This window comes from Muntiacus reevesi, chromosome 22, assembly GCF_963930625.1.
Source record: "Muntiacus reevesi chromosome 22, mMunRee1.1, whole genome shotgun sequence".
Classification (NCBI taxonomy): Eukaryota; Metazoa; Chordata; class Mammalia; order Artiodactyla; family Cervidae; genus Muntiacus; species Muntiacus reevesi.
The window spans coordinates 14,418,029-14,432,681 of NC_089270.1; the positions used below are offsets into that span (position 1 = coordinate 14,418,029).

The window sequence follows — 14,653 nt, forward strand, 5'->3', positions numbered from 1 at the left end:
TTTTGATGAATTTGTAGGAGAGAAAGTGGTCTCCCCGTCCTACTCCGCCATCTTGGCTCCTCTCTCCTATCTGGCTCTTCTCTCGAAGTAGAGGATTTCCATGGTGGTCTGGTAGTTAGGAATCAATCTTGCCAGTGTGGAGGACAAGATTTCAATAGTTGGTCCGGGAAGATAGATCCTACATGCCACAGAGCAACTAAACTCACGTACCACAACTACTGAGTCTGCTCACTCAGGTATGATTCCTCCTGAGGCAAATTGCTCTCCAGCTGTGAGCCTGTGAAACCAACAGGCTATGTGCTGCCAAAACACAATGATGGGACAGGCATCGGATAGGCAGTCCCATTCCAAAAGGGAAAAATAGGAGTGAAGAAAGAACAGGTCCCACATAAGTGCTTGGCAGTCAGAGAAACCACCGCAGGGAGTCACCCGGGCAGACAGAGAAAGCTCGTCTGGAGCAGCGAAGACCCAGAGCCGCCACATAAATAAATAAATAAAAATTTTTAATTAAAAAAAAAAAGTACAACATGAAGACTTGGAAAACTCTCAGCCTATTTATGTTGTGAAAAATGAAAAAGCAAGATTGAGACAGAAGGCTAAGGGTGTGGCCCAAAATGATTGTTTCTTAAGGCGACTGATATCGATCAACCGTCTCGACAGAAGTTATTCTCGAAGAGAGCAAGCAGAATGAGCCTGAAGGCAGCTCAGAGATCTTTAGGGCCGCCCAAACTCTCAGAAGGGCCGAGTACAAAGGCTCTGGATGCGGAGCAATTTCACCAGGGGGGCCTCCTGCACCTACAGGATCTTGGCATGCTGTGCCCAGTGTGGCCTCACGTCTCAGGTTCACATCTTGCACTTTGGCACCATGCTCTTTGGCCACACTGGGTGTGGGTTCCAGCTGGCAGGGGTAGCTGCCACTCCAAAGGTAGCAAACTCTGGCAACATCAGGGCAGCACTTTCTTCATCAGCAGAGTGCCAGGGCCCAGGGGCATGGCTGCCTCCACCTCGATTTCAAAGGGCAGGGCCACGGCAGAGAGCCCTCTTCAGGGTCCAGGGGAGTGAGGGTGGGGCACTCCACTGACTTCACACTGGCAGCGTCACCTGCACTTGACCTCAACCAGGAAAAGAGGCAGACTTAGGACTGCAGCCCCGGTGGGCATGGAAGACAGGACCTACAGCTGAAGAGGATTATTCTTTAGTCTCTAAGGCTTAGTTTTGTTTGATTCATTGGGCTTTAGACTTACCTGGGATCTGTTCTTTCTTCGTTCCTGTTTTTCCCTTTTGGAATGGGACTGTCTATCCTATGTATATATCCACTGTATTTTGGCAGCACATAGGATGTTGGTTTCACAGGCTCACAGCTGGAGAGCAATGTGCCAGAGGAGGAATCATACTTGAGTCTCACTTCTATCTTATTTCGATGGTATATACATGAGACTTTGGATTTTAGATTTCGTACTAAAATAAGTTAAGACTTTTGGCTGTTGGTATGCAATGAAGGTGTTTTTCATGTGAGAGGAACATGAATTGGGAGGGGGCAGGAGTGAAATGCTATAGACTGAATGTGTGTGATCTCTTAGACATGACATCAAAAGAACAAACAAACAGAAATACACTTCATCAACATTTAAAAAGCTTTTGTGCATCAAAGGACACTATCAAGCAAATGAAAAGACAACCCGAAGAATGAGAGAAAGTATTTGCAAATCATATATTCGATGAAAGTCCAGTGTTCAGGCGATATAAAAACTCTGACAGCTCAACAACTAAAAGACAAGTAACTCAATTTAAAAATGGCAAATGGGGACTTCTCTGATGGTCCTGTGACTGAGACTCTGCACTCCTAAAGCAGGTGGCCTGGTTTCAATCCCTGGTCAGGGAACAAGATCCCACGCGCCACAACTAAGATCCAGTGCAGCCAAATAAATATTTTAACATACATAATATGCATGTAAATCGAAATGGTCAAAGAACTTTAAGAAAATATACAGATGGTCAACAAGCACATGGTAGGGTGCTCTCAGTCATCATTATTAGGAAACTGCAAATCAAAACCACAATGAGTTGTGGTATGTGAATTATATATTTATAAAGCTGTTAATAAACAAAACTTGTGGACATAAATTCCAGCCCCCCTGAACTTGTCAGCATTATCTTGGCAAGTTACTTGACTTCTCTGAACCTTCCTTTATAAATTGTAAGTTTTTCTTTCCTTCTCATTTATTCAATGTTTATACACAGTACCCTTCTCAAGGGGGAACTAAAAAGTCAAAGATACATCACAGGCTATACTTGCAACCTAAAGCTATTGGTAAATGATCAAGTGGTTCCTGTTGATAGGGATAGAATAGGATAGTTATACAGGTAGCTGTAGAAATCTCAGTATGTGATTATAGATAGAGAGGGAAACCGAGGGAACTTTGGAAGACCCCTGTAAATTAATGTTTGCTCAAGAAAGTTATCAATTTGAGAGCAAGAACACTTTAAAAAAAAAAAAAAGTTATCAGATTATCATGGAACAATGCAGGCTTGCTTAACTATAATGCCATAAATAAAAGCATGAGATATGCCACATGTCATTAAGCGAAAGAAAAAAGCGAAGCCTGATTGTAAAGCAATTATCCTTCAATAAAAAATAAGTTAATTTTTAAAAATATGAAGCCTGAGTTATGCTGGTCGAGTTCAGCAAGGTAACAATCCTGAGGATCAAGAACAGAAATTTGAGGGAAAGGTGACATTCCAAAGTAGGAGATCCTCATTATATGGAAGTCTGAGATGATTCAACACACTTTAGTATAAATTACCACCCTTTTGCTAATTTGAATAAGTGCTATGACAGTCCTAGTTTGACCTCATAGGGTCAGACAGTCTCCTGCCTTGTAAGAAGAAGGTGCTAGTGATGTAAGCCTAACAATCTTTTCCTCCTCCCCCACTTATGTGGATTATCAAATTGCAGCCCACTTAATCCTGGGGTTTTGTAGCCCACTTAATCCTGAGAGCTTCCCTAGTGGCTCAGATGGTAAAGCGTGTGCCTACAATGCGGGAGACCTGGGTTCAATCCCTGGGTCGGGAAGATCTCCTGGAGAAGGAAATGGCAACCCACTCCAGTGTTCTTGCCTGGAAAATCCCATGGATGGAGGAACCTGGTAGGCTACAGTCCATGGGGTCACAAAGAGTTGGACAGGACTGAGTGACTTCACTTTAATCCTGGGGTAGAGCCCCCTTGCCTGCCTGCTTGCATCTTTCACAAGCATCCTCTATTAATAAATCTACATCTTGCTTACCACTTGACCTCTCACTGAATTCCTTTTGCACTGAGACACAAAGAACCTGAGCCTCAGTAAGTCCAGACACCAGGTGAGTGATTCTGATTAAAAGACTGCGGGTTCAAGTCCCAATCTGAGTTTAGGCTGGGTGTGAGTCTGGGCATATAGGTTCAAGTCCAAATCAGAAGTGCATGGCTCACTGTCAAACTCTGAAGTATTTGGTTTAATTCAGATTTGACTACAACAGTGATTTTCGGTTTTGTCTGAGACTCTCTGTCACATCCGTACAGCTTACTATGTACCAAACCCCATTCTGAGCATCTTATAAATACTATCTCATTGAATCTTCATAATTAGCACAATAAGATAGATACCATTCTTTTTCCTTTACGGATGAGGACACCGAAACCAAATAGTTATATATCTTCCCCAAAGTCACAGATAGCAGTAAGTAATTAGTTGAGCCAGGATTGAACTTCAGGCCATCTGGCTCCAGAGTCTATTCTCTTAACACTTTGCTCTGTTGCCTCTCAAGTAACCAAGCACAAAGAGGCCATACATCCACCACACACACATTCCTCCACAGCATCTACCTGCCTACAGAAAACTGAAATAAAAGCTTCACTGGAATACTTACCCAGAAGAATGTCCTATAGTATTTGCTGTAAATAGCCCCTTCCCTGATGGCACAGTAGTAAAAAAATCTGCCTGCAATGCAGGAGACACAGCTTCAATCCCTGGGTCAAGAAGATCCCTCCCACGAGGAAATGGCAACCCGCTCCAGTATTCTTTCCTGGGAAATCCCATGGACAGAGGAGCCTGGCAGGCTACAGTCCATGGCGTTGGAAAAGAGTCAGACTTTAAACAATTTGCTACAAATATTCTATATATAATATTTTAATGCTAACATGACCCTTTAAATTGATTAGACAACAAAATAACTCCCTGACTCACTAATAGATAGTGGTGCACAACTTATAAAACACAAGATTGGAATAACAAAACTCTTCCCCAGTTGGTCAGAATTTCCTTTATTCTGCTAAGTTGCTGATGAAGCAAGTAACCTTGATAACACTGAATTGATTTTAGAAAGTTTAATGATCTTAAACAAAATAGCGCTCACTATTTGAAAATGAAGGCTCTTCTTACATGGATCAACATAATTCTTTTTCCCTGAGTAGATTTAGAAGCAGGGTTGAAATAGCCTGCCCCAGTAGCTGCCTGAGTCATACCCAACTCTCAGACACAACTGAAATACAACTTTCTCATAAGTCTTTCCTAACCACTGAAATCAATCTCCCTCTCCCTTGGGGCTTCCCAGGAGGCTCGGTGGTAAAAGAATCCACCTGCCAATGCAGGAGACTCAAGAGATCCCTGGGTCAGGAAGAACCCCTGGGGTAGTAAATGGCACCCCCCCCCCCAAGTATTCTTGCCTGGAAAATTTCATGGAGCCTGGTGGGCTACAGTCCATGGGGTTGCAAAGAGTCAGACATGACTGAACACACACGCACATGCAAATATTTACTTCTTTCCTCCAGGGTAACTTACTGGTCTGACCTCTTACTTACACTGTAGATTGCTAAAGAGATACCTTTTTCTTTACTTCATATTCCTCACCAGGCCTTGCATATAGGATGCATAATAACATTTACTGAATTGGATTAAATAGAATTGATGTGCTGAGCTCAATTGCTCAGCCGTGTCTGACTCTTAGCGACCCCATGGGCTGCAGACTGCCAGGCTCTTCTGTCCATGGGGATTCTCCAGGCAGAATATGGGGGTGGGTTGCCATGTCCTCCTCCAGAAATAGAATTAATAGTAATTCCTTAATAGTATTTTAGTAGAAAGGAAAAAAGACACTAAAAGAGTCTGTAAAAGACAGCTAAATTGATTAGAAGCATTTGATCTGAGAAATAAAACAGGGTGGAAATTCCCTGGTGCAATGGTTAGGACTCAGCACTTCTCACTGTTCCAGGTCAAGTCCTGCAAGCCTCATAGTTGTGGCCAAAACAAGCAAAAACAAAAAAACAACAAACCCAAAACAGTGTAGGACTAGGGACTGTCTTTTTGTTATCTTTCCTGTTGAACCATTTCAAACCAGACATATTCATTACTTTGAATTCATAGATTCAATACTTACTAAAGAAAAAAGATCCAGTTGGATAAGCTAACATCTAAATTCCTCCAGCTCTAAAATTCAGACTTCAGAGCCAGGAGTGAAGGCTTCCATACCAAAATGGCAAGATAACTATTGGAAGTACCTCCTTCATCACAACCTACTCATCATTTCTGCACAGTCCTCCTCAGTATTGTTTAAAGTGACGGGGAACTTTCTTCACTGACCTGTGTAATTACTAAGTTTCATGGCCTTTTGTTTTGAATCTATTAGAACTATTTGAGAAATAGTTGGTATGAGAATACTCTCCTTTCTGTCTTCCTGAAAGCAAGACATAAATCTCCCCTGTGAAAGGTACTGAACAATCATAAACTTGTATTTGGCAGCTAGAAGAAAAAAATCACAGAGACTTCAGAATTTTCAGGAAATCTATAATGGAATTCTACATTGTGGAATTGTCACTTTATCCCCCATAACAGTGCAGGGGCTGTTTAAATAAGAAGGAGAAATGAATGTGAATTATTTGTGAATTTCCATTATCTGTGACCTCCCTGCCTCTTACATATAAAGGGTGACCATTAGTGACCCACGTGACAGAAGTGTCTTTCCAAGCACCATGGTGTCTCACAAAAAGCCCCACCCAGTTCATCTACGGTTAAGAACTGAATTGAGGGGCTTCTCTGGTGGCTCAGTGGTAAAGAATCCGTCTGCCAATGCAGGAGACACGGGTTTGATCCCTGATCAGGGAAGATCCCACATGTCTCAGAGCAACTAAGCCAGTGTGCTGCAACTATTGCAGCTGTGCTTTATTTTATTTATTTCATTTTTTTGCAGCTGTGCTTTAGAGCCAGGAGCCGCAGCTACTGAAGCCCACTCACCCGAGAGCCCGTCCACAACAAGAGAAGCAGACCCACCCAGCAGCGAAGACCCAGTACAGCCAAGAACAAATAAATAAAAATTAATTTTTTTTTTTATAAAAAAGAACTGAAGTGATAGAGAACTCATGAGAACCTACTGTCTGGCTCAGGGAATCCTAGTCCGTGCTCTGTGGTAACCTAAATGGGAAGGAATCCAAAACAGAGGGCACATATGTACACCGAGAGCTGATTCACTTTGCTATACAGTGGAAACCAACACAACATCGTAAAGCAAATGTTCTCCAATAAAAATTAATTTTTAAAAAAAGAACTGAATTTCTTAAAATGCATATAAGGGACATTTATTAAGCTCTTCCTTCACACGAGACCAGAGTTGGGTCTTTTATTTCAATAAACAATATGTAAGATTTTTGTTTACATCACCACTTATATATTGAATACTCACACACATCAGCTACTGAACAAGATTACATAGGTAATCTTTAAGCAAGGTGATCTTCTTCCCACTTTATTATTTATCTGGGGGGCAATGATGTTTTTAACCTGGATAAAGATACAATAACTAAAGCATAATATATGTTTTTTTGCAAGTTCTAATAGATGGAGTGAAAAAAAAAAAATCTTATCCAAAGCCTGTTCTTTCTTGTGGAAACAGTCTCCCCGGATATGATCAGAATTTTCCTGGGACTTGATTATTGCTGCCCTTGAAAGGACAAAACTCCCCCCACCTCCAGAAACCATGCAGAGCTCAAACTGAACAATTGGCCTTCTCCCGAGGTTCCTTTTAGACCAGAAACTACATCCGCATCCCTTAACCAGGGTGGGGGGACCATCAAGTTTCAAGAAAGCCTCTGGACTGAGGACCCTGCCAGTTAGCCTTGTAACTTTAAAAGGAATCGATCACATTTACCAAAACAAGTGGCAACTAACCCTTCAAGGTCGGCCCGCGAGACCATGAGAAAGCGAGGAAAAGATGAGCCCCGCAGCGCACCCTCAACTAGAAAGCTTCCCCCCGGCTGCGTTTTTGTCCCTTCCAGATTTCTGAGCTGACGAGCAGTCGTTCCGCCCTGCAGCCTGAGCCAATTGCCAAAGACCTAGCCAAGCCCAGCCCATCGGAAGGAATGGTTTCGGAGCTGTTTGTTTCTCTGCCATAAAGGAGCCTTTCCTTGTTCTCGCATTTATACTCGCCAGTCTTTGACGGAACAATCTCCCAGAAGCAATTTAGAGTGACTGGTAAAACGAAATATACCCAAAGCTCGCAGCAACAAAAAAAAAAATGATGAAATTCCTTCTGTCCGTCTTCCTGCTTCTGCCCTTTTTGCTCGTCTGCGTCGTAGAGTCTCTCCTGAAGCTTTTTATTCCTAAGAAGAGAAAATCAGTCACCGGAGAGATCGTCCTGCTTACCGGAGCTGGACACGGAATTGGCAGGCAGACTGCCTACGAATTTGCCAAACTTAAGTGCAAGCTGGTCCTGTGGGATATAAATAAGGTAATCGTGCTTACTGCTTTTTACTTTCTAGTACCTTTCATCTGTGTTGCATTTTGCTGGCAACAGCCCCTTACAGCATCTCTGTTAAGTAAGTAGGAAAAAAATTACTAGTATTGCCATTTTATAGAAGGGGGGAAAACATGCATCAATTAATGTGTTGGTGTTCACACTAGTGGCTCAGATGGTAAAGCGTCTGCCTACAATGCAGGAGACCTGGGCTCAACCCCTAGATCAGGAAGATCCCCTGGAGAAGGAAACGGCAACCTACTCCAGTACTCTTGATTGGAAAATCCCATGGACAGAGGAGCCTGGTAGGCTGCAGTCCATGGGGTCGCAAAGAGTCGGGACACGACTGAGTGACTTCACCTTCACTTTTTTCACATGATAACAAACCTAGAGGACGTAAGATTTCCAGTTATTGCTTATCACTAATTTGACATTGTAAATTTATCTTCAGTTCAGTTCAGTTGCTCAGTCATGCCCAGCTCTTTGATCCTGATTTCACTAATCCCTCTGGCTTCCATTTTTTGACTGCTGAGCAGCATGTGGGATCTTCCCCAACCAGGGATCAAACCTGTGCCCTCTACATCGGGAGGGTGGAGTCTTAAATCTTATCCTGTAGGAAAAGTCATAGCTTTAGCTAGTGTGTTAAAGAAGAGGTTTTCACCTATTAAGAGAAAAATCTTGCAGCTACTGAGATAAGTACATTTAAAAGATACCCAACAGAAAGCAACATTACTTTGTCATAGTAATTTCCAAGAGAAATTTTAAAATCACCTTTTAGTTAAAAACAATGGGAAAAAAAAAAAAACTTTCAAAGTAATTCCCAGAATAGGTGTACCCAGAGGAAGGGAGATGAACTTAGACTCTTACCTTTTTTATTTGACCAGTGTTGGATGGACAAAGGGGCTTGGGGGAGCCACACGATGCCAAGAAACACCATCCCTTACACAACATCCAATGCTATAAACAAGAATTCAGGGGGCTGAGGTTGACTGAGAGCTAACCTGGCTTCTCTGGTGACTCAGAGGGAAAGAATCCACCTGAAATGCAGTAGCTGCAGGAGATATGGGTTCAGTCCCGGAGTGGGGAATATCCCTTGGAGGAGGGCATGGCAACCCACCCCAATATTCTTGCCTAGAGAATTCCATGGACAGAGGAGCCTGGCAGGCTACAGTATTTAGGGTCGAAAAGAATCTAACACAACTGAAGCAACTTAATACACATGTACGAGAGCTACCCGGCGAGTGGGTGATTGAGATGCCATCAACAGATACCATTCACTGTCTGTTGCCCAAACGTTAAGAACACAGTGGCAAACAAGAGATAGCGTCCCCTGCTCTCAATCTCTTAGGGAAATAAGCATAAATAATTACATGTCGGTGAAAGGTAGAAACTAGGCCCAGCCTCCTCTGGATGTGGTCACAGCAGTAAGTGGCAGGCAGAGTGGTTTGGTCAGATGAACTCCACACTTCATGGCTAACTTACTCAGCATCGTGGGTAGCTTCCTAGAGCCTTAGGTTCCTTTACTGCAAAATCAATAAGATAAGCGTACTTTCCTTAGAGGGATGGGAAATAAATAACTCACCCAAAGCATGTAGTAGTATCTGCCATGTGGTAAACACACCAAGTGTTAGTTATTATTATTCCTTCATAAAATGAAGTTTAAGCTAAAGTTCAAAAGTGTATGAGTTTTCTTATGCATCTAGATTCGTGACTCCCAGAGCCCAATGCTAGTTTGTACAAACTTTTTTCTGATCTGGAGTGAAGTACATTTGGTGGTGGTGGTTTAGTTGCTAAGTCTTGTCCGACTCTTTTGACCACACGGACTGTAGCCTGCCGGGCTCCTCTGCCCATGGGATTCTACAGGCAAGAATACTGGAGTTGGTTGCCATTTCCTTCTCCATTACTCAACAAATATTTATTGAGCACCTACTATCTGCCAGACACTGTTCTAATGCAGAACTGAGGATACAGCAGTGAGGAAAACATTATTGGCTAGGGACAATAAACAGTATATACTAAAATGTCTAATTGTTGGATGTTGTTAAGTATAATTGAAAAATAAAACATGAAAGGGGATAGGGACTCTGCCTATACTGTGGGGATAGCAGAGGTGGGAGTGTTGATCTTGTACAGAAGGCCTCACCAAGATGGAGGCAGTTGAGTCAAAGTGAGAAGAGGCTGAGGGTACCGTGAGTCCCTGGCTTATCTCTGCAGAGAGGGATCCACAAAGGCAAAGCCTGGCATAGAAGGGAGAGAAGTGAAAGAAAGCTCTGTGTTACTGTTGTTTGGGTGCAATAGTAGATATTAGCCACCAGCCACTTGTGGCTGTTTAGTGTTTGAAATGTGACTTGGCAGAATTAGAATGTGCTTGAGGTACGAATGGCTTCCCTGGTGGCTCAGATGGTCAAGAATCTGCCTGTAATACAGGAGACTAGGGTTTAATCCCTGGGTTGGGAAGATCCCCTGAAGAAGGAAATGTCAACCTGCTGCATTATTCTTGCCTGAAGAATTCCGTGGACAGAGGAGCCTGGTGGGCTGCAATCTATGGGGTCGCAGAGTCAGACATGACTGAGCAATTAACACTTATGCTTGCTTATAGATATAAATACTCACGGGATTTCAAAGACTTTCTTATTAATTACTTTTATATGGATTGCATGTTGAAATGATTATATTTCCTAATAATAAATATTTCAAAACAATAATATTTGGGGCATAATAAGTTATACAAAGGGGATCCCCTGGTGGCTCAGATGGTAAAAGCGTCTGCCTGCATTGTGGGGGACCTGGGTTTGATCCCTGGGTCAGGAAGATCCCCTGGAGAAGGAAATGGCAACCCACTCCAGTACTCTTGCCTGGAAAATCCCATGGATGGAGTACCCTGGTAGCCTACAATTCATGGGGTGGCAAAGTTATATAAAATGTACTAAATTAAAAAAATTTTAATGTGCTACTAGAACAGTTAAAATTAAATATATGTGGCTCACAATATATTTCTGTGGGATGGCTCTGGCATAGAAACTGAAGGAAGAGCAGCTCCAATTATGAAGGTTCCTGTAGGCTGTTTGTGCTTCAGCTTTTACTAGGGAAGCCAGTGGAGGGTTTGGAACCAGTTTCTATGAAGAGGTTCCTCTGGCTGCTGGGTTGCAGGGAAAGCAGATAGGAGACTACTGTGATAATCCAGGTAAGAGATGGACTTGCCTGGTGGCTCAGCTGGTAAAGAATCCACCTGCAATGTAGGAGACCTGGGTTCGAGCCCCTGGGTTGGGAAGATGCCCTGGAGAAGGGAACCACTACTCATTCCAGTATTTTGGCCTGGAGAATTCCATGGACTACGTAGTCCATGGGGTTGCCAAGAGTCCGACATGACTGAGCAACTTTCACTTCACTTCAGGTAAGAGATAATGTCGGCTTGTCAGACCTAGCTGGTAGTAGCAGAAGTGGTCAGAAAATTAAGGATAATATAGGGAGCATGTATTATGTGAAATTCATTTAATTTGAATAATTTATCTTTTATTTTGAGATGATGTTCTTCCTACTCTTTGGTGGATTATATATATAGATATAAATCTATTGTTCAGTTGCTCAGTCATGTCCAACTCTTTGCAACCCCATGGACTGCAGCACTCCAGGCCTCCCTATCCTTCACCATCTCCAGGGGCTTGCTCAAACTCATATCCATTGAGTCGAGGATGCCATCCAACCATCTCGTCCTCTGTCATCCCCTTCTATCTATATATATCTATTTATTCAATGAAATTACAGTGATAGTAAATATAAATAGCTGCTGTGTTAGTTTTTAACGTCCTTAATTGGCTAAATAAAAGTTTGGCAGTCCTAGTTCTGTATATTCACCTGTCTACTTTTCATGGAGCTTACAGATTGTAAAAAGTCTAAGAACCACTAAACCTGACTGTGGAAGGAGAGTAGGTGGAAATTTCAACAGTCCAGGCAGCAGAACCTGAAGAGGTAAAATTCTAGACTGGTAGATCTGTGGAGAATGAGAAAGAATGTGAAGGAGAGCTTAAGATTGTTTTAGAATCCAATTGAAAGGGTAGGAAGGGGCCATATCAAATGCTTTTCACCTAGGGAACAAAGATTGTTCCCGGGGCAATTTCAAGGGTTAACTCAAGTGGCAAGGATAACAACCTCCAGCTCGCCAACAATCTCCAGCTCTCCAACAATATCCACCTCAGAATGTGAGGGACAGAGGTCTTCATATTCATCATGAAGTCTACAAAAGAATTTGAATTTAGGGAGGGATTGAGGATGTCTTCTTCTTTTTTTATTCTACTGAGGCTAACACCGTGAATGATTCATTCTGTTTTATGCAGATAATCCCATATTTCTTTTTTTTCTTTTGACTGCGCTGCACAGCAAGTGGGATCTTAGTTCCCTGACCAGGGATCCAACCCGCGCTGCCTTAATTGGAAGGTGAAGAGTTTTAGCTAGACCACCAGGGAAGTCCCAATCCATTATTTCCTGACCATTCTCACCCCATGCTTGGTTAGGTAAGCTTGGAAAGATAGATTTACAATAAGGAGTGAGCACATAGTGTATATTAGACAGCGTATTAAAAAGCAGAGACATCACTTTGCCAACAAAGATCCTTATAGTCAAAACTATAGTTTTTCCAGTGGTCATATACAGATGTGAAAGTTGGACTGTAAAGAAGGTTGAGCACCAAAAAATTGATGCTTTCGAACTGTGGTCCTGGAGAAGACTGTTGAGAGTCCCTTGGACTCCAGTATTCTTGCCTGGAGAGCCCCATGGACAGAAGAGCCTGGCAGGCTACAGTCCATGGGGTCACAAGTCAGACACGACTGAAGTGACTTAGCACGCACATGGAATACACACATAGAGTCACAAAGTATGACACAACTATGTAAAGCAACTATACTCCAGTAAAAATTAATTTTAAAAAAGTATGTGAAATTCATGAATAGACGCTCAGTATTTTAAGACTTTTGTCTTCTTTTGAAAGTTTGCCTTCAATTCAGTTCCAAATAAGAGAAATTCATTGTAGTACAGAGAGTGAAGTGTGCCTATATCCCTGTCAAAAATGCATTAGTTAAATTCTTGTCCAGTCCTAGACCAGAGAATCTCAATACCCTTAGGTTTTCAGCTGTTTGTATAATCTGCTTATGTCGTTTATCTTGTTCTCCTTGCCCTTCTTGCTTTTTGCAGCATGGACTTGAGGAAACAGCTGCCGAATGCAAGAAACTGGGCGCGAAGGCTCAAACGTTTGTGGTAGACTGCAGTAACCGAGAAGATATTTACAATTCTGCGAAGAAGGTAAAATTCTTTTAAATTTGGTTCCAATCGTATTGTGCCAAAACTGGGGAGGATTTGGAGATGACCCAGCTATGAGGTAGGCAAAGTAAACAAGTTTTGTGGTTCCTCCAAGGTTGTCCAGCTAGCCAGTGGGAGACCCTTAACCTGAAACTGATGCTCCCAGACTATAGTGTGTTCTGGTGTTTTCCGGGGAACTTGGTTAACTAATTAGCTTGTTAACTAATTACTGTAATGGTAGAAAGGTCATTTGGACCTGGAAAAATTCTGTAAAATACACAATCCTGGACCTCACCTCTAGATACTCGATTCAATTAAACTCTCAGCCTGCTTTCATTATTAAGAAAGCCCTAGGGTGGGATATTATGTGATGATGAGGAGCTGAAGGATGAAGATAAGGTCAAGAGTGTCATTGGCAATATAAAGCAGTAATTTATATCTTGTCCCTGATGTGTGCATGTGCTCGGTCATGTCTGACTTGACGACGCTCTGGACTGTATAGCCTGCCAGGCTCCTCTGTCCATGGGATTTCCCAGGAGAGAATACAGGAGTGGATTGTCATTTTCTTTTCCAAGGGCTCTTTCTGACCCAGGGATCAAACCTGGATCTCCTGCATTGCAAGCAGATTCTTTTTTTTTTTTTTTTGCAGGCAGATTCTTTACTGTCCAAGCCATAAGGAAAGTCATGAATTTATATCTTGAGTCCTGTTACTTTGGAGGCATAATGGCAGCTTCATCAGTTCAACCACACAAAATATCCTCTTCCTCTCAAGAACTAGGGGCATTATTCTGAACAACAGTTTTTATATTGTGCTGGAGATGAGGATACAAGTACACAGAGTGTTTGTCAAGGGCCAGACCACTCAGCTTGACCACCCAGTAATTTACATACAACCTGATGAAATTCATTTCTGACTGCTGAGCGTTTAGCAGTGACACACTCATGCCCTTCTGAGTCGGAGCCTTCACTCCGACTTCCTTTCTGTCTGAAGTGGTATGTCTTGGGCTCTGAGGTCAGAGAATCTGGGAGAGTTTCATCTCCGTGTGACCCTAGATATCCACGTGACCTTGGGCAAGAAACAGCCCTTCTGTGTTTCATGTTTCTGACCTTTAAAATGAGCGTATAAGAGTTACTACTTCATAGAATGGTGAGAATTAAATGGGATAAATAATGCAATCGTGTAAAATGCATAGCATAGTGAAAGGCTTTAATGGACTACATACCACCTCTCCTTCAGGCCCCCAGCTGCTGGGAGGGGCTACTGGTCCATGACCTGTTAGGAACCAGGCTGCATAGGAGGGGAGCAGTGGTTGAGCAAGTGAAGCTTCATCTGTATTTACAGCTACTCCCCATTGCTTGCATGACCACCTGGACTCGGTCTCCTATCAGATCAGCAGTGGCATTAGATTCGCATTCTCATTAGACTCTCCCACTGTGAATTGTTTATCTGTCACTGGTTAGGTTTTTGTTAGCCAAATGCCTCTTGGGTTCTAATCAATAGAGAGCAAAGTCAAGAGACTGAATTGCAGAAGAAAATTTCTACCTATTAGACTTATAGGCGGGGCCGTTTTGAAATTAAGGACTTAAAAAATTTTTTTTTCCCACT

General features: G+C 42.5%; 1 protein-coding gene across 1 annotated transcript in view; it reads left to right on the forward strand.

Annotated features, from left to right (window-relative positions):
- The first annotated feature begins 7,352 nt into the window (after positions 1–7,352).
- HSD17B11 (hydroxysteroid 17-beta dehydrogenase 11) overlaps positions 7,353–14,653 on the forward strand; it is a 42,580-nt gene continuing 35,279 nt past the window's right edge. Inside the window, exons 1-2 of the mRNA XM_065914521.1 lie at positions 7,353–7,749; positions 12,943–13,050. Of these exons, the coding sequence (XP_065770593.1) occupies positions 7,537–7,749; positions 12,943–13,050 (321 nt within the window). The 5' untranslated portion in view covers positions 7,353–7,536. The remainder of the gene's footprint in view (positions 7,750–12,942; positions 13,051–14,653) is intronic.